The sequence below is a fragment of the Myotis lucifugus genome, unplaced genomic scaffold, assembly GCF_000147115.1.
Source record: "Myotis lucifugus unplaced genomic scaffold, Myoluc2.0 scaffold_33, whole genome shotgun sequence".
NCBI lineage: Eukaryota > Metazoa > Chordata > Mammalia > Chiroptera > Vespertilionidae > Myotis > Myotis lucifugus.
The window spans coordinates 3,165,571-3,186,702 of record NW_005871081.1 but is presented as its reverse complement, the minus strand read 5'-3'; the positions used below and the strand labels follow the sequence as shown (position 1 = coordinate 3,186,702).

General features: G+C 37.6%; 1 protein-coding gene across 1 annotated transcript in view; it reads left to right on the top strand.

Annotated features, from left to right (window-relative positions):
• MYO16 (myosin XVI) overlaps nt 1-21,132 on the top strand; it is a 524,958-nt gene that overhangs the window by 163,926 nt on the left and 339,900 nt on the right. Inside the window, exons 5-6 of the mRNA XM_023752474.1 lie at nt 14,264-14,372; nt 19,572-19,698. Coding sequence (XP_023608242.1) covers nt 14,264-14,372; nt 19,572-19,698 — 236 coding nt within the window. The remainder of the gene's footprint in view (nt 1-14,263; nt 14,373-19,571; nt 19,699-21,132) is intronic.

Genomic DNA, 21,132 nt, shown 5'->3' with positions numbered 1-21,132 from the left:
CGGCCTGCGGACTCAAGGGTCCCGGGTTCGATTCCAGTCAAGGGCATGTACCTTGGTTGTGGGCACATCCCCAGTGGGGGGCGTGCAGGAGGCGGCTGATCGGTGTTTCTCTCTCATTGATGTTTCTAGCTTTCTATCCCTCTCCCTTCCTCTCTGTAGAAAATCAATAAAACATATTTAAAAAAATTATTTTTGTTGCTACTTCATAACTGTAATGTTGCTACTGTTATGAATCATAATGTAAATATCTGATATGCAGGATGGTCTTAGGCGACCCCTGTGAAAGGGTCGTTCGACCGCCAAAGGGGTCGCGACCCACAGGTTGAGAACCGCTGGCTTAGACCCTTATATTAATCCTCATAAACAATACTTTTGTTAAAAAAGAGTGTCAACCCTTTATAGACATTCAGCGTGTACTTGTTGAATACATAAATAAACAAATAGTGAATAAATGGCGGGCCTATTTTTGGAAGACAGTCTAAATTTAACATTGCCGTTATTAATGTGTATCTAATAAAAACTGCCTTACAGCCACATTCATCTTTTTACCTGTTCTAAAATTTCTCATTCTACTCATTTTGCACTTATATTCGGAAGTGCTTGCTTCAGCACACTAATCATCTCAGTGTCTGATGATGTTGCTCTTCATTACCAGACAGAATTAAGAAATTGAAACTGGTTTTATTTCATATATAAACATAGATTTAAATTTTTAATTGTCAAGCTATTCACATTTTTATGCTTCTGTCATGCCATTTCTCACATCATAGAATAATCCAACCTTATATGCAAAGTTATATATTTGTTAGTTACTGTTTTTCAGTAAACTTCATATGTTGGTCACTATCATCATTCTTTTAACTAATATTTATTGATTACTAATTTTTGACATAATAATTTCTTCTCTTAAATATATTGCAGTTTATTCATTCAGCAAATATTTATTGAATGTCTACTATGTCCTAAGTCCTACACAATGGACAAAAAAAGACATTTTATCATTTTATCTTATAGAGTAATGGTAAAACCAAACAAAAGAAAGTAATTTAAGTGCACCATCAAGAAATTTATTAATGGATTAAGCAATTCTGAGTAGCCTCATTGCCACTATGTTATAGCTAGCCCGCCAGTCATCTACCAAAATAATTCACTTTCCAATAAATTTCAATGAAATACATTGTCATAAAATTGTAATTCATGTAGAAATATGTTCCTGCTAACAGCCTCAAAATTGAGATGCCATTGTATATTTAGTCTTTCATGTTCAATATTCTTTTCATTTTCCAAAGCTTATTGATGAGTAAGGGAGACTGTGCACATTCACTTATTCAATTCATATCTCTGAATGCTTTCTATTCTATACTAAGGGGTTCAGCAGTAAATAAAGGAAGCAAAAGTCCCTGCCTTTTGGAACTTAACATTCTCCTGGAGAGAAACAGGAAAAAATACATAAATGAATAAAATTTATAGTATGTCAACTAAAGAGAATTGTTGGAGGAAACAAGGAGAATGAAGTAGAGGGTATTAAGGAATAGCCTGATGCGGAAGGTGATATTGGAGCTGTGAGCCTGTGGAAATGTGGATGCAAAGTGTACTGGGCAGAGGGAACGGCAAGTGCGAAGCTGTGTGGCAGCATCATGTGCTTGAGGAACAGGAGAAAAGTGCAGCTCCAGTGGAGTAGACGAGGTCAGGGCAGGACATGAAGTCAGAGAGGCAGTGGAGCTAATCGAACCTTGCAAGGACGTTAGATCTACTTTTATTACAGGAGATTAAGGGAACCATTGGAGGGTTTTGAGAAGGGAAGTGACATGATCTGACCTACATTTAAAAGATCACTCTGGCTGCTCTGTTGAATACAGACCATGGGAAGGGAAAGGGAATTATATGGATTACTAATAGGAAGCTGTTGCCACTATCCAGACCACACATGGTGGAGGTGGTGAGAAGTGGCTGACATCTAGATGTTCTGAAGGTCAAGTTTTAGTATTTGGTGTGCGACTGGATTTAGGGCTTGAGAGAAATAATAGGAGTCATGGATGATTTCCACTCTTTTTTGGCCTGAGCACTGGAGGGTTGCAATTTGCTGAAATGCAGAAGAATGTTAGAAGGAGGGGCATGGAGTTGGTGTTAAAAATGAATGACCGCCGAACCGGTTTGGCTCAGTGGATAGAGCGTCGGCCTGCGGACTGAAGGGTCCCGGGTTCGATTCCAGTCAGGGGCATGTATCTTGGTTGTGGGCACATCCCCACTGGGGGGGCGTGCAGGAGGCAGCTGATTGATCTCTCTCATCGATGTTTCTAACTCTCTATCCCTCTCCCTTCTTCTCTGTAAAAAATCAATAAAATATATTTTAAAAAAATGAATGACCAATATAAGAAAAGGCTAACAAAATTACTATGAACACAGGAGAAGAATAAATGATGGAAGAGAAATAGAGAGTTGGTAAGTTGTACAATCTGAGAGAGGATGTGGGAGAATTTAGCTTATAAAGGAGAATAAACACCTCTTTAAGAATAAAACAAAGATTTAATAAATACAAAAAAATCAGTAGTTTGTTAGTAGGAAGATGAAGGCAGTAGCCTGAAGACTTCAATTTTCTCAGTGAAGTTGAAGTCAAGATCAACTGCTGAGAAAGAGAGTAAATATTATGTGTGGTCATGTACATAAAGAGTCAATAATGAGGCTCTTAGCTCAGTCCTTATGCCATGGTCCTTATTGGAAAATCAAATTTACTTTGAACCATTTGGATTTATAGCTCATTTTCTAGGGAGAAACATAAGCTCCTGAAATACAGCAGGGTACCCTATCTCCTAATATTTAACAAATCAAAGTGGTGAAAAGAGTTATTTATACCTAAACAACATAATTATAATAGTAGTATTTAATCCAGGAATAGTCAAAGCAACTATTGAGTGGAATTTTGGAATGGTTTAATTTTGATCTATCAATTTAAGCCACCCAACACAAACAATTTCCTATGTCAGTTATGACAAAATTTTTGGGTTGCAGCAGTTGCCAGCAGAACCGATAAAAATGATCTAGTTCCACAGTGCCCATTAGACACAGTCCATGACACACTTCATCCAACAGGCAATAAAATTACTAACATCAGATGTTCAAACACAAACAGGCCAAGGATGGAGAAAATATTCACTGCAAGTTCCAGCTTACCCCATTGTTACTGAAGTGAGACAATGATAAAGACATTATTGAGCATCACTTAGTAAATGGCTATTCATTTTCTAATACTTCCCCTTCAGCCTTCTGATTACGAGGAGTGAGAATATTTCAAAGGTCTCTCAGTATTATGTAATAATAATAATTCAGCAATTCACTATTGCCTATCACCCTTTAAAAATAAAACTAATACATGTGACACTTTATCCTTCATTTATCATTATTTATTGAAATTATGTATAATAGTAACATTTATTAAATGGCTCTGGGATATGTATCAAATCATATCCGCCCCAAATTTTTAATAGGAGAGAGAAACAGGCTGAGATGATTAGTCAGGAACACAGGTAATCATTTTTCTCAATACAAATATCATACAATATTTTACTCAAATTATTTTTGTTTTGAAATAATTAATGCCCCCCCTCCCCCCAGAAGTTTCTTGTGGCTCAAGTGCAATGAACTGTTCAAATGTGCAGATTCATCACAGCTTTAGAACTGCTAACAGAGCAGAGTAACTTAGCAACTGTGGGCACATTGAAAAATTAAATGTGAAATTTCAGATCTGGCATGCTGCAGATATATGGAAATCTTTAATCCAGTCATCAGAAAAGAAGTGAGATCTGAGCAAAGTTATTCAGAGACCATTCCCTATGAAATCACATTGTGCAAAACAGCAAAGAGATGTCTATTGTTCCTCTGTCAGCAGGCTAGCCATGGAGTAGATTCTGAAGATATTTTAAAAGCATGTATTCAGGGCATAGATGTATTGATACTACATGCTAGAAAGATATATATATCTTTATATATCTTTTTATATATATATATATATATAAACTTATTAAAATAAATATGTCAAGGTTTTCAGGGAATAAAGTTTGACATACTTTGAGTGAATCACTTTTCAGTCTTTATCAATTATTCTTGAATAACCGAAAAGCATTTTAAAATCTTGGAAACAGAAAATTATGGTGAGATTATTTTTTAAAACTAGAAAATTATTAGAGTTATTGAGCACTGGTGTTTGAATATGGCACAAATTAGAAAATACTTTTAAAACTTCATAATGTGGAATGCAAAATAAAAAATGTATATATGTGAGATGCTCAAATAGTCAATAAAATAAGGCAAGTGAAAGATTATAATGTAAAACACATACTCTCAACCCCATTAGATACATACATGTGCCCATCCTCCCCTTATCATCATGTCAGACTTTTGTCATGCCAATATGTAGAGATTTCTTTAGTATGACTGTAAATGCTATTCATACCCTAACCACTTAGAATTCTACAATTATGCTTTCTTTCTTACATATTTTGTTTAGTTGACATGGTTTGTCATTTAGCACGTTAGCAAGGCTACACATAAATACTTACGTGCTCCAAAGTAGCAATTACTCACTTCAGGATGTTTACAGATGGAGCGGTGAATATGTTTTCCAATATAATTGCGACTGTTATAACAGTTATACTGTAAATTTTGTAATACAGTAAGTTTAAAATTGTTTATTGCTCCAAACATTTGCAATCATTAAAATCTCAAACTATACTTTAATCATAATGAGGGTTTGATACATAGTTCCTTAATGAATAAGTGGATTCTCTAAGTATATGGTCTCCTGTTATCTGCCCCAAATCTAGAACCCGAAAGAAAGCTACATGCTTCTAGTTTTCATTCTCTGCTTAAATACTGGAGATCTGTGGGAAAGTCTCTGCTTAAGACCAGAGACCTATGAAGCTTCCCCTCCAGGTCTCAGTTTTCATGATTGTGGGCAGGCAGAAGCTCAGCTGTCCTTTGGCTGGTCAGACTGAAGTACAATAAGGACAGCCTATGCCAAGGCTTTGGGTCCTTCCTTCTCAGCCCATTCCCCAGTGGTTTTCAGGGGTAGTTCTCTGTTTCAGATTTCTGCTGGTGCACACCCTACCTGACAGCTTCTCTCCCTGACTGTGATGTCTCAACTGAGTTTGGAGAAAGAGGTCATGATTCAATGGCTAGGGTTAGAAAAGTTTGAGTTTGTTCACCAGTTCCCTTCGTGGCATAAATATTTCAGAATGAGAGGGGTTACTCTCTGAATAATCTATACTAATAAAAAGGTAATATGCTAATTAGGGCAGACATCTACCGGACGACCATCCAGACATCCTTCCAGACAAAGCTGCAGCGGCTGCCCAAGGCTCAGGCAAGCCGCAGATGGTGGCTGCCGCTGCCCAGGGCTGGCCTGAGGCTCAGGCAGCCATGGTGGCCGCCAGTGGCAGCAGCAGAGGGATGATGGGGGCGGCGCCTTCCCCTGATTGGCCAGGTCACCCCTGGCAAAGGGAGGCCAAACTGCAGCTTAGGCTGGGAGCAGTGGCAGAGGCAGTGAGGGGCAATCAGGTCGGCAGGGGGGCAAGGTAGGGGCAATCAGGCCAGCAGGGGGGCAGAGGCAGTTAGGGGCGATCAGGCAGGCAGGCAGAGGGGTTAGGGGTGATCAGGCAGGCAAGCAGGCAAGTGGTTAGGAGCCAGTGGTCCTGGATTGCGAGAGGGATGTCCGTCTGCCAGTTTAGGCCCGATCCCTGCAACTGGCAGTTGGACTTCCCCCGAGGGGTCCCAGATTGGAGAGGGTGCAGGCCGGGCTGAGGTCCCCCCCCCCACACACAAATTTCATGCACCGGGCCTCTAGTTCTTATAAAATAACATTCCTGCTAATTGCCCAATTCAATAATAAAAATAAATATAAAATGATGCAGGATAGAGAGAGTAGGTACTATACTAGATCATGTGCTTCTGTTACTCCTGACTGCATTTGGTTACCCTTTTGAGTCAGTATCTACTATCTTTTTTTCTACAGTGATTTCATTTCATGGGGTGGTGGTGGGGGGGACTCATTGATTTGCTTGTCTTTTTATAAAAACAGTTTGCTGTCTTTGTTCTGATTTGTTTGAAGGTTTAGCAGTTCTTTGGAATTTGTCCTTGAAGACAAGGTCAGGATTGTGAGAATTTTTTTTTTATTCTCATATAATTGGGTGAGAGCAATAGAGAAAGCTCCACAATGCTTTCCTAAGTCAGTGGGTGGAAGACAGACTTTTAAAAACCTAAGTAGTAATTACTTGGAAATAAATGAATTGGACGCATTTTTTTTTGAGATCTCTTTTAGAGGTACCTGTAAGTTTCCACTTAATATTTTATAAATGTATTTTGTTACATTTGTTTTTTAAAAATATGTTTTTATGGATTTTAGAGAGAGGAGAGATAGAAACATCAATCTGCTGCCTTCTGGTGCCCCCTACTGGGGATGGAGCCCACAACTTGGGCAGGTGTCCCCATAGGGATATGAATCTGTGACCTCTTGGTGCATGGGATAATGCTCAACCAACTGAGCTGAGCCACACCAGTGGGGCACATTTGGTTTGATTTTAAGATGCAGATTTATAAAGTGTTCCCTTATACATCTCAGGGCATGTTGCATTTTTTTTCAATACTAGTAACCATAGAAGGCATTCTGTTATTTTTTTCTGGTCTGCTACAAAGATTGCATGGAAAAATGTTAATGTTGGCCTGTGTATTCTGGGAATGACATTTTATAAGTATTGTTTGCCTCTGACTAAAATTATTTTATTTTGTCCTTGTTGGTTTTGTCAAACATATTGGATGGCAAGAGTGAAGGGGAGTCAACAAATTTCATCTACCATCTTTAATATTTCAAGGAGCTCGGACCTGAATTTCTCTTCTCTCTTTCAACTATTTCATTTTGTATCATTCTTTTAAGGATTTGAATTCTTAAACTTAGCTAAAAATTTTGCTGGCAGAGAAGGGTGGATGATTTAATATACTATATAGTTTATGGTTGTGTTTGCAAATAATTCATTTCATATGGTACTCTTTCTCTTCCTGCTACTTTTGTTAGTATAGATACAAGTTATTGAGTGCCTACTCTATGTCAAGCACTGGGCTGGGTGCTGAATAGGCTTATGCTGAAGATATTTGTAAGATACTTAAATACTAACAGTTGGCTCCACTTTGCAAACTGAAGGCCAGAATTAGGTGGTTTGAAGGCCAGAATTAGGTGGTTTGACCTTGGACACAAAGCCAGTGAACAGTAACCCTGTACACAGAGCCTGGCTTTTCTCACCTGAAGCCTCATTTCTTGTCAGTGTGCCGAGGGAAGTTCCTTCCTCTTTCTCCTCTGCTTCCTGTTGCCTCTAACACAAACACTCCCTTGTCTTTTTGTATTTCTATTTTGCAGCTCTCTGAGTTCTAATATTCTATTTTCCAGTTTCCAATAGTTTCACCAAAATCACTACCTTAATGAATGTAAAATAGTGGAAAATACATAATTAAAATTTTGTGGACTTTCATATAAGAAGCCCTATTTTGATCTCTTCTTATCTAAAGCTCTTTCCTTTTTTTGAATGTGCATTCTTTTTGTAGGATAGCAGCTTTTACTGTTTAATATGAGACTTCATGAATAGCTCAGCAATGACTATTATTACATATCCCCAATATAGGGTATTTTTGGCCAAATGAATTTGAAAAATTTGGGGACAATCTTCACTGGTATTTAGTGCAGTGCTTTGAAGAGACATTAATATGCTAATGTACCTCCAAACTTTATAGGATATGGATGCAATATAAAATGTTTTCCAATATAGTTTCTCAAACAAATATAAATAAATAATTTATGTAATGTATTGGATATATCTGTTTGAGCGAAACATAATGAAAATCAAATTAAGTTGTATTATCCATTTATGATTTATCATATTTGAACATAGCATTTCAAATAGATTAGTTCTTAGAAATTTTGTGCTGAGCTCTAAAGAGTTTAGGCTAAGAAGCTATAAGTAGTTTTTAATATTAACAAAAAACACAATCCTGATTTATATTTTTATTTATTTATTATTGTTACTTTTTAAATTCTCACCGAGGATATTTTTCCATTGATTTTTAGAGAGAGTGAAAGAGAGAGAGAAAGACAGAGAGAAATATCCATGTGAGAGAAACACATCGATTGGTTGCTCCTGCAAGGGCCCTGACCAGGCCCTGGGCTGGGGCAGAGCCTGCAACGTAGGTATATGCCCTTGACCAGAATCGGCCTTTCGGTTCGCAGGCCGATGCTCTATCCATTGAGCCAAACCAGCTAAAGCACAACCCTGGTTTTTAAATAGACAAAGTTCTTGACAAGATAATGTAGAAAAGGAATACAAATAGCCATAAATGTGTATTTGAGTCAACATATTTGAAGACTATGTAAATGTTTTATTCCTCATCAGACATTTGCTTTAGTGTTAGTAACCCTTGATAACTCTCATCTGAATCAGTTATTACTATATTGAATGGTAAATTCTAACTTTATCATTTTCCCACATTTATTAGCTGTTATTATATTGTAAGGAAAAGCTTTTTCTTCTCCCCTAGATTCAGGCATTCATTTGTTTATTAATATCAGCATGAACTCATGGATTCTTTGCTGCAGATTTACATTGCAAAACAAAAAAGTTCACCTTAACCAGGCGATGGAAGTTACGGGACCAAGGGACAGCATGTATCTTCTGATATGACACAATGGGAAAAACATGCCATCCCCTCTGTGTTTTCCCTGCCAAAAATCTTATTGTAAGGACACATCATAGAAGATCTTAAAAAAAAGGCAAAGGAACTGTTCTCTATTGTAGCACACTAAAGAAATAGGACAACTAAATGCACTGGGTGACCTTGGAAAGTCCCCTGAGTCAGGGGAAACGAGCTATCCAGGATATAATTAGAAATATTAATGACATTTGTGTGTGGACTATGATTTAGATAACAGCACTTATTAACATTAAAATTTTATGATTTTCATAACTTTTGTGTCAGAGAATATCCTTGTAATAAATAGTAAAATATTTAGGGGTAAAGGGACAGGGTATCTCTGACTCACTTTTAAGTGATTCAGAAGAAATACAGGAAAGAGAGAGAGAGAGAGAGAGAGAGAGAGAGAGAGAGAGAGAGAGGAAAGGGGATAGATGGGGAAAGTATAAATAATAGAGTATTAAGAATATTAATTTCCTAGGGTTGCTATAATAAAATACTACAAAAGGAATGGCGTACTACAAAAGGAATGGCTTAAAACAACAGAAATTTGTTGTCTCACAATTCTGGCCAGCAGGGCCACGTTCCCTCTGAAACCTCTATGGAGGGCCCTTCTTGGTCTCTTCCAGCTCTTGGAGGCCCAAGCATTTCTTGGTTTGTGGCAGCATCACTCCAATTTGCCCATCTTTTCTCTGTGTCTAAAAAATTATATAGTGGATGCTTGCAACAGTGGAATGAAGTCAAAGAACATGTATGCATAACTCATAGACACAGTCAACAGTGTGGTGATGGCCGGAGGGATGGGGGTGAGGCTGGGTGGAGGTGGGCAAGGGAGTGAGGTGCGGACAGCTGTAATAGTGTAACAATAAAAAATAAGTAACATTTTTTGAACCTGAAATTGCATCAAAATTAAAAAGTTATCAAAAAGTATTAGCATATGAAAAGTGGTATTTGCTTATTAAAATGCCATTAGGTACCTCTCATGAAAATTTAATTATTAGTGTGTTAGAGATTTATTACTAAATGAAACAATTGATAAGTATATTCACTGACACTAAATTGTTACATAAAGTAAAATAATATTTATTTGTTCTTATGTCACCTGACAGGCAGTAAATAAGATTCATATTTGGGAGGAATGAGATATTTGAATTCCATTTTCAGTACTTTAGGACAAAGTAGGACGAATTGGAAGTCAGGCGGCCTCCCAGTTTGAATAATTAAAGAGGAAATGTGATTAGGGCTCCCAGTAGGAACTAACTAGTCCCCAGTTACAGAAAACATTTGAGAAGTTTCTGTTGATTTTGCATATATAACATTGATTACTTTCATTTCCCTTATGAAAACCAATCACTGTGTAATTGATTGATTTTCCTGAAGCCACATTGAATAACTTGCCTCAGCGTCTGTATTGTACAAAGATAATATTTTTTGTTATTGAGCTGTTCTTACTAACACTACTTTAACTTAATTTGGAATTTCTTGTTTTATTTAGACAAAGGATAATCACTTCTGTCAGTTTAAGGAATTTGACCTCTGGTGATTAAGTGTAGGAAAGTAAAATCAGGAAGGTATTTCACACACACACACACACACACACACACACACACACACACCCCCTTAGGTCTTAGACATCAACTTTAAATGAGTTCTCTTGATGTCTTTCATCTATTCTCTCAATGTCCTTTTTTTACACACCCAATTCCTAATCATATGTTTTTTATAAAGGATAGCATTCGGTAATTTTAAAATGTTACTTAAGATTTAGTAATTTTGTATAGTGATTGCTAAAGTTATTGTTTCAGAAAATAAGTGCAGGTTTGAATATTCTTTGTCCTATATTTGAAAATCTAGTCTAAAATCCTCAACTTGCTCTGTTTCTCATACCCTGAAATAAGACAACTGTGTACACAATTAAATGTGCAAACCAGCACATGAGGAAATTAAAGTTACTGTTTTCTGTGGGCATCCTCATTATGAGCCGTGTATCCAAGGAGACAATGTAATTAACATGCACACCTATTCTGGAGCACTTTTCTCAGGCTTTTATAATTATAGCTGAAAAATCATATAGTGGACACTTTATGGAATAAAATTTTAAATTTTAGAAAGAAAATTTTAAAAAAGATATTTAAGAATCCATGTCTTGGAAGAGAAAAATAGTATTTTAGGACATGTTTCAAATTCTAAACTAAAAATGGACATTGTCAAGAGTGATCTTTTTATTGATTTGAATTATTTCTTAGCTCTCACTTTACAAAGTTGAGAAAATCCATTTTATGTTCCTTATTGGTTCAAAGTGTGTGTTTTTTCATTTAAGTACTAACACAATACCTTATAAATGCTACTAATTCCCACCCCCTGGAGCATTTCCCTTTCTGTATGCTAGAAATGAGACCATCCTGATGATATTAAGAGAAGTCTGACATTTCTAGGAAACATCCTGATTTGAAAATCATCAGCGTCTTATTTCCAATGGGATCCATTAAAGACTATAATTGCACATTACCTTCTAAGTTAGTCAGTCTAAAAATAATAATCAGCTATGGATCTTATCAATGGTGTTTTTTAAAAATAGATACACAATTTCAGAATTCTAATTCAAGAAATACAGCTTCTCCAGGGATCCTTTAGGATCTGTGTTGTTATTGCACATGGCCAGCCTGTCTATGGGCATCTATCAATACCAGATGGTCTGAGAGGTGGGAGCAGAGCACCAGGACCAGGGCCTGTTGGGCACTCTAGCCCACAAAGCAAACAAGAAAGAAGAGGGAGAGAGGAAGAAAGGGAGGGAGGGAGGGGGAAAGACTAAGTTTCACAGATGTCATTGTGGAGCTAAAAAAATAACTTTCCTTCACTTTCTAAGTTCTTCTAGCTGGGCTAATAATCAAATTAACAGAGACATATTCAAAGGAGAAAATATCCAAAGTTTATTATATGAATGCACATTCGATAGTGCCATAAGAACAGAGACCCAAAGTACTGGGCAGCTGAGGTTTATATGCCATTCTAAAGCCAAGGAAAAGGGTGGTTGTGGTTTGGGACTTCAAAGGGCAGGAAGGCAATTCATAGGAAGACAGAAGACAAATGTTTGATAAATAAATGTTTGCTGGGCCATCTTTATCAATGGGATGCAGAGAGAACTTGGAAAAATGGGTTTTGTTAGCTTCCTTTCTGCCTGTCACACAGGAGTTTATGTGAAACTGTAGTTATTTGTGAGGCTGTCTTCCTTCCTGGAGCAGGTCCTCTATCTACATTTGTTTCATCAGTTACAGGGGATGTGAAAGGTTTTCCCTGAGTCCTTTGTTCCTTTATAACCATCTTAAAAACAATGTACCCAGAGGCAAACTTTGGGGTGGCAATCTCTGCTTCCCTTCATCATCCATATGGAAAGATTGAAGGCAGGAAACATACATATGCATATAGTGACTTTGTAATATTATCTCTACACCCTTGAAAGGAAAAGTCAGGAAACTTAGTTTAAAAACTATTATGAAAATTATAATTCTTTGCTTCAATTTTTAATAATTAGTTTAAGTCAGTGTTTGGCTCCTTATTTTCCATTTATTTCAATAAATCTTTGTTAGTACCTAGTATGTGCCAGGCAGTGTAATAAGTGTTGAGAATATAAAGAGGAATAAGACGTGATCTGGGATTAGAAAAGTCTGACTTCTGTGCAAGGAATTATACCTGGTGATTTAGCAGCACAGCCCAGTGAGTGATTAATGGGGTGAAATTTCAATGAATGAGTCCAGAAAAAATATTCAGACCCATGTTTCACTTTCAGACTTTCTCTGAAAGAGCCCCATTACTTCTGAAAGAATAGACATGTTCCTCCAAGTGTCCCACCTCTCTCAAGTAGCTCTCCTAGTTATTTTTGTTGTGATTGATAATAAATGGCTCTTAATTAGATTCACCATTGGTTTGTGCCCAGATGTTTGGCATAGATAAGAGTTTATCTGAAATGTGTATGCATTGGGAAAAAGAATTACTTGATTATCTCCCACCTACTAGTATTGAAATTGGTAACAACACCCTATTGGTTTGTGCCTTAATTGATTCTTTAATAATTGATACTTGGGTACGTATGTAAAATCTTATTCTCATGGTTGGAGACTAAAGGAGTGAAATTATGAGCAAAGTCTACTTCAGAACAGTGCCTCAAGTAATTCCTTTTCAAACTCTAAATAAAACAAATGAAATCAAATGCACTAAGAAAATAACCTGAAGTCTTTGGGATCTTAAAATTGCTTGCTTTCCTTATGTAAATGAAAATCTGAAATAAATAACTTGATTTGTTCACATAAAGGGGTATCTTTCTATGGGTATAGAATGTGTAATGTAATAAACTCTAAATGGTGAGGTAAGCAGCTTAGCTTATCTGATTGGAAAGTATTAAGATATGGGACATTATACAACTTTTGCCTACTTTTTGTTTGCTTATAATATATTTAGAGCAGTCTTTTGGAAAACCTAAGGTGTAGGATATTTATACATACACATATGCATGCTTGCACACACACACACACACACACACACACACACTCACACACAAAAGGCAAATGTCCACATTTTAATATATTAAATTATGAATGTGACATTTTATGTAAAGTTATGAATTTGGATGTTATATGAACTATAGAACTATATTTATATTGCAATACAGATGCCTATTCACTAAAAAAAACAAGGGGACACTTGCATTTGTTTGGCCTCAGTTTAACGGCATGTTATGGGTAGGTGTATGGGAAATCTTGGACACTGGGAACGTGTTCATGTCTTGCCCTTGGAGAAAATATGTAAACCATGCCTAATCCATTGTATGGAGCTCATTAAACAATGTAAAGCAATGGTGACAATTTATGTGACCAGGCTTTTTAGAGAAAAAGCACATTGATTATTGTATTTAAGCTGAGATGGCAAAGGGTGGAGCAGGTATGCTCAGAGATGTTTGATGGAGGGCCCTTTGAAGCTAAAGGATTTGTAAGAACCATATATAGTATATTCCATTTATTAATGTCTACAGATTATGCTTTTTCTTAGAAAAGTTTCTGGAAAAACAAAAGCCTTATGAAAACATCATGGTGTGAGAACAGCTCTGAGATGAGTTTCTGTGGAGAGCAAGGAGCATGAAGATTTTATAAAATAGTTTGGGGAAGATCAAAGTTCATACAAGAGTTTTCATTTGGACTCTGAAGACATAGGGTTTTGAGAAACAAGACAGGCTGTATAGGGATAGCCAGCACACTGGCCTGAGTGGTTCAGTAGCCATGGATTGGATTTTTTTGAGTTTAGCAAGAGGGATGGGGAAAAGTAGTTGGGACTCAGGTCGTTCAATGGTCAGTTGAACATTTTTAGACAGATTTCTCAAAAATATTTAATGTGTTTGTCATAAAAATAATTCCAGTATTCTATAGGATTGTATCTGATGTAAACTATTGTGTACCTGTTTTCTGACTAAGATAGAAATGAAAGGATTGACCTGCCTTCTATGTTAACATTATACATACGTTATATTTGTTCTTTTCACTTACAGGCTGGAGCCAATGTCCTTCTCCAGGATGTTAATGGAAACATACCATTGGATTATGCTGTAGAAGGGACAGAATCAAGCTATGTTCTATTGACCTATCTGGATGAAAAGGGTAGGCTGAGCTTTGAAAAACTGTAGAGAGATAGACAAAGAGATAGGTTGGTGGCATTATAAGTGTACTTATTTTTGGGGTCTTCCTACATGATTTCCTATTGATATGATTTCCCTAGATTGCGTAAAATGAATTATGTTTCTACACTGCAATTCACTTTCCTACTGCAATACATTGTTGGTTTAGTCAATGCAGTTTTGCAAGCCAGCAAAATTCTAGAGGCCAACAATGAAGGAACATTTTAACAAGCATTTAAAATCCATAATTAGAGGGACTGGGCTTGTAATTATAATCTATTCTCCACTGGGAGGAGAAGGGAAGTGAACCAGCACAACTGAATTTTGAGTTAATGAGAGTGAGGTCATGTGAAGTGTATTCTCTTAGGAGCCACGGTCCTCTTAAGAATTATTACTGTGGGTAAGTCAGGGCATACGTCAAGGGCAGTTTGCACGGGCATCTCAGCATCCACTCTTGGTGACACTTGGTAACAGAAACATTATCAGAAGAATGCCCATGATCATGGTGCTGGCCTGCAAAGATGCAGCTGAGGGCCCAGATATATTCAATGACAAAGAACAGTTAATTGCACAGACCCAGGGTATAATTTCATGAGTAAGTTCAACATTGGCAAAGTGAGAGGTGTTTGAAATCTTGAGCTTGATATGGTATTAAAATAAAGAAATATGTCCCCTCTTTTATTTTTCTCCTTTATGATGTTTAGGAAAAAATAAAAACAATTAAATTATACTCCCTTCCAATATGGTGTTTTGTCAGAGAAAAGGTTTAAAAATTTTAAGAGCCTCATCATGCTTGCGACTCTATTCTCACCTCTAAGAAAAGCCCACACACCTGCCTCTTTGTTTCCTGTGCTCTTTGCCTCCTCCAGATCGCTTGTATCAGAGGGTTTATTGTGAGGATGGCTTAGGATAATAATAATAATTAGGACTCAGCAGCCATGAGTTCTTCAAAAACAGTCTCATTAATTCTGAGAGCAAGGTAAGAGCTGCTATTTTCATTCCAGTGAATGTGAGCCTAGCTGTGCTGCTGAAGGTCACTGAGTCATGGCCTGGGTGACAGAGCAGCATGGGTGCAGGCCCTGTGGTATAGTCAGTCCTTCACACTACATCTCCCTCAGTCCTTGTACCTACCTGCTCCTACCTGAGGAAAACCCGGCGTTGTTCCCACCTTGTTAACTATGACTTAGAGACTAATTACTTCTAAATGGAATGAGCTGAAAGTTATGGGCATTCCATGTTGGGAAGCTTTATTATTTGCACATCTGCAAAGTTTGACCTTTGGTCACATGATTCTGAACTGACATGAACCTGACTGTCTTTTATTTAGCTGTGCCTGCTCTTCTTCATGTTTTCCTGCTCTTCTTCCTGTTCTTAATTTTTAACAGCCATCATGATAAATGTTTTTCTCTGGAAACTAAAGTTAACTATCTTTATTTACAAAAGAATTAACATCCAATATAATAAAGAGCTAATATGCTAATTAGACCAAACAGCCCTTCCTGACAACCCTCTGGACAACCTTCCAGACAAAGCCGGGGCTGCGAGGGCCAAGGCAGCAACTGCTGCTGCGAGGGCCGAGCCCTTTGCACGAATTTTGTGCACCGGGCCTCTAGTTACTTATAAATCTCTTCAACTCATTAAAGGTTTTTGTCTCATAAAAAGTTTTAGTATTTGCAAAAGCAGTATTATCTATTCTGTAGAAATAAAAAGAAGTGCATTCCTTTGAGAGGTTACTTTAAAGAGTGATTAAGAAAAAGAAAAAATGAAAGGAAGCTTCTGACTCTGAATGGTCTGGAGAAAATCTGTCACGGTGATGGCTGTCACAGTTAGTTTGTAAAATACATGTTTGCTGGAACAAATTCAATGTAATATCTCTTACATTTTAAACTCTGTTTTCCATTTGTCACCGCCGTGGCACTGGCCTCTGCCTTCCCATCCATCTGCCCCCCTCTCATCTCATTCACAATCTGGTTCCATTTCTGACAGTGTCCCTCCTACTTATCATTTCGGCTGCCACACTTCCTGTAAATACCACCTAATTTGATGTATTCTCCCCTTGTTGGTGCCCCTTTAGAATTATCTGCTGTGACAGCGTGGGCCGATGTCCCTAGAAATTTCTAATATTATGAGATGAGATTTTTATTGTTATTTAGCACCCAGTGTTTCAGCACTGCATTCTTATAACCAGGCACCTGCAATCCTTGAATTTTCAACACGCATTATACAGTTTCAAACCAGAGTACTTATCATGCTGTCACACCAGGTCACATGTGGCAGGAGGCAGTCCAGGTTGTGAGCAAGTTGATTGCATGGAAAACCACTGGTCACAAGTTCTAATTGTACTGTCACCACTGACATACACTATACCTGGGCACAGCAATTAACCTCTGCTCACCGCCTGAGCTGTCCGGGCTGGAAAGTGAGACAGCCACGGAGGGCTGATTGAGCATGTGATGCATATTAGATCTCCAGTGCAAGGCAGACCAGCTGGTGTTCAAGGAAATCAATGGATTATAAAATGAGCCAGCATAGAGAAAGCAGTGCAGGAAGAGCTCAAGGTGGTCCAGGACAGATAGATGCTCACCATGAGGGGAGGGAACACATATATCTCTGTGTATATGTATACATAGATATATATTCAAGTCCCGGAAAAAGAAATAAAAACAACTTTGCTCAACACATATCATTGCACTGTGCCCTTTCTCCTTCATTCCAAATCGATCCTTTTAAAAAAGTAGCCCATTTTTATTCTCCCGAGTTCCTAATCTCTACTTAGCCCACAGTCCCTACCAATCCACTGGGAAGGTCCCTGCCACCATGTGTCACCCTTTTTGGTTCTCTAGCCCAGTGATGGCGAACCTTTTGAGCTCGGCGTGTCAGCATTTTGAAAAACCCTAACTTAACTCTGGTGCCGTGTCACATATAGAAATTTTTTGATATTTGCAACCATAGTAAAACAAAGACTTATATTTTTGATATTTATTTTATATATTTAAATGCCATTTAACAAAGAAAAAGCAACCAAAAAAAAATGAGTTCGCGTGTCACCTCGCGTGTCATAGGTTCGCCATCACTGCTCTAGCCAGTGGTCACTTTTCTGTTCTCTAATACCTCGTCTCTCTGTGACAGCTGATGACCTTGATCACACTCTGTTATGAAAACTCTCTCACCTGCAATGACCTTTCCATAGTTTCCTCATTTCTTCCAGCTTCTACTTAGTTTTCTGTGGATGTGCCACTTGTACATCCAGACACCAAAATATGGGTAGTTCCCAGGGCTCTGTCTTTCAGTATCTTCTTTTTTTCTCTTCAAACTACCCTGGCTTATCTTGCCCTCTTCCTTGTGTTGTTCCCACTTGCCTGTTCCCAAGAATGTTCCTGAAGCTTAGATATCTTTCAAGACCTGCAGGCTTGTATGCACAGTTTTCAGTCTCTTGACTTGGATATCAGAAAATTTGAAATAACTTGTCTACATGGAACTTACCCTTTCATGCACTCTCTATATGTTATATTTTATCATAACAGCCAGGAATCCAAGTATCTGAACATCACTTTTTGTCTCCTAAATCCCTCACATCCAATTATCACCAAATCTGACAGAGTCTGTTTCCTGGACATCTGACCTCTGATATGCCCATATCTCTCACTAAGTTTGCTATTAGTATCTTAGTGAAAACTCTGGACTTTTCTTTTTTTGTTTTTATTTTATTATCATTTTTGTTAATCCTTACCTGAGGATATTTTTTCCCATTGATTTTTAGAGAGAGTGTAAGGGAGGGTGAGAGAGAGAAACATTGTTGTGAGAGAGACGCATTGATTGGTTGCCTCCCACATGCACACCCTGACCAGGGCCAGGGATCGAACCTGAAAACCAAGTACATGCCCTTGACCAGGAATTGAACTTGAGAACATTTGGTGTGAGGGCCCACGCTCTAACCACTGAGAAAAACCAGCCGAGGCAGTCTTTCTGTTTTGGAACAGTCTTGGAAACTGGTCTTCTCACCTCTAGCCATTCCTGTTTATTCTTCAGAGGACTCTCAGATTAATCAGTCCACAAATAACCTTATCTATTTATTCTGCTTATTAAAGTTCATTCAAAATGCTGTCCTTAAACCGACCTCTTCAGAATCACCCAGAGTCAGGGTGACAGTGCATTCCTTTTGCCTAGGACAGTCCTACATTGTGCCTGTAGTCAGGGTGGAGGAAAGGGGCTGGGTAGAGGGTTACAGTGCCCTTTTGGCTTGAACATGTTTATTTATCTTTGCTAGAACCAACTTTCTTTGCCTGCTCAACTCTTTTGCTTCCTACAAGTCTTGGCTCTCTTAGGAAACTTACTATGGAGACACAAATTGGTGTTAGATTCACTTCTAGGAGCTTATTGGAGACTACTGTGCTAAAATCATGAAATGGATCATTTCAGAGTCAGCATAATGGTAAAATTATCTGTAATAGCATCATAGAATACCCCCAATACATAATAGATAATGGAGTAAGTAAAAAGTTGAATTGTTAAAAAGACAATATTACCTGATAAGGGATAGTTAATGAAAGTAAAGGTAGGGTTCCGATTGACTTGATGTGTTAATGTAGTTTCAGTTTTGCAGACAGGCCTCTGACCTCACTGCATGGGATGAACCTTCTGAGACCTAACATTACATAGATATTATCAAATGTATTCAAGTGATAGTAATCACTATCACATGTACATACTGTTAATTAAACTACAGACTTTATTCAAATTCTTTCCATTTTTCCAAGACGTATTTTTTAAATCTATTCCAAGATGGATTGCTTTTAGCAGAAACTATTTTGGCCAGAACAATCATAAGGAGTGAAAACTGTATCTTTATACTTTCTTGTAATTTAATTTAGGTACTTTAAAATACTCTTGGCAGTGTGTGTTGATTTATATTAAAGCCGATATCCATTATGAACCTGCCATATGTAAGGTATCGTATCATGAATTTGGGATATAATAAGAGGGAAATTATTCAACACCACCCTCTAGCTGGAAATAGAATGCTTGCAAGAGAAATAATTACATATAGCACTTTGAGTGAGAATTCAAAGTGAAGAGGGGCTTCAAAGACGAACACGTTGGACGAATATAAGATGAAACTATTTTCACTCCAGCATCTGAGAAGCAACTCTACGTTCTGTTTGAAAGGCTCTTTTCCCCCTAGGGGTGGATCTGACCTCCCTGCGCCAGATGAAGCTTCAGAGACCCATGAGTATGTTAACCGATGTCAAACACTTCTTATCATGTGGAGGGAATGTTAACGAGAAAAATGATGAAGGAGTAACACTGGTAAGTTAATATACTTGACTCAGAAATATTGCTTAAGTGGAGAATTTAAGTTTATTCTTAAGACATAGAAATGACTATGATTAAATAATGTATTTTTGATTACAAAAGTAATATATATTCATTGTAGAAATTTTAGAAAGCACATAAATATTCAAAGGAAAATGCAAATCACTTATGTCACCACCCAGAGAAAACTGATGTTTATATATATGTTGATATATTTTCTTCCAAGCTTCCTTCTTATGCATGCTTACCCTACAAATTTAGATTTTTTTTGCATTTATTTGTCAATGTGATTTCAGAGATGGAACTTACAGGATAATGTTTTTATTTTAATTTTAAGCAAAACAAACGATGGCTTAGTCTGGTGAATAAATTTCTAAATTCAAGGAAACATTGCTTTTTATTGATATAAGGCATAGCTGCAGTAAGTTAAAAACAGAACAATTAAATTTGGATTGATATTTATATAAGTATAAGTTCAGTGATCAAAATATGAACATTTGGCCCTATTGACCCGTAAAATTTACCTGGAGTGGGCATGCAGGGGTTAAAATTAATTATGATGGAAATATATGCATTAAAGCTCAGAAAAAATAAGGAAGTAAACTAGGACAGCAGAAAAGAGTATGAAGCTCTGAAACATGGGACGTACAGAAGGGGTTGGAGCCAATGATTTTCTACCATGGAAAAAGTATGGTGTGAGGTTGAACACAGGCGATTTCAAGCTGAACACTGTTAAGTGCAATGACCCTGAGGCAGGACCAGGTGTGGTGTGATTGATACACAACAAGGTGGTAAGTTTGGCTTAGCAGAGAAAAGGAGTGAAGAGAAGTAACCAGGGTCAGATCACACATATTGTGGGCCTATGTGAAGACAGTGGCAGTTACTCTGAGTGAGATGGGGACACATTGGAGAGTTCTGAAGAGAGGCAGAGTGCGATTTTACTTCAGTTCTGAAAAGATCACTCACTGAGTGCTGTGTTAAGGATGGACTGTATACTGGCAAGGGTGAAGCTGAGAGTTCAATTAGGAGCCCTTTCCAGTGATTTAGGAAAGCAATGGTGTGGCTCAGCCAAAGGTAGTAGAAGTTGAGGTGATGAGAAGTAGCTAATTTCAGTCAATATTAAAAGAAGTTCCATACATTTCCTGATGGAAATGTGGTGTGAGAGAAAGAAAAGACTTCAAAATGACTCCAAGTATTTTTTGCTTGAACAACTTGAGTGATGAAGTTGGCATCGAATGAGATAGAGAAGGCTGAAGATGGAGCTTAGAGCAGGAAAGATCAGAATCAGTTCTGGAAATATAAAGTTAGAAGTGCCTCTTAGCCATCTTCATGGAGATGTTGAGTTTGGGGTTGGATATTGCAGTCTGAGAGTCATGGAATGTCTGGACTAAAGAAACAATTTGGGGAACATTAGCATATATGTGATCTTG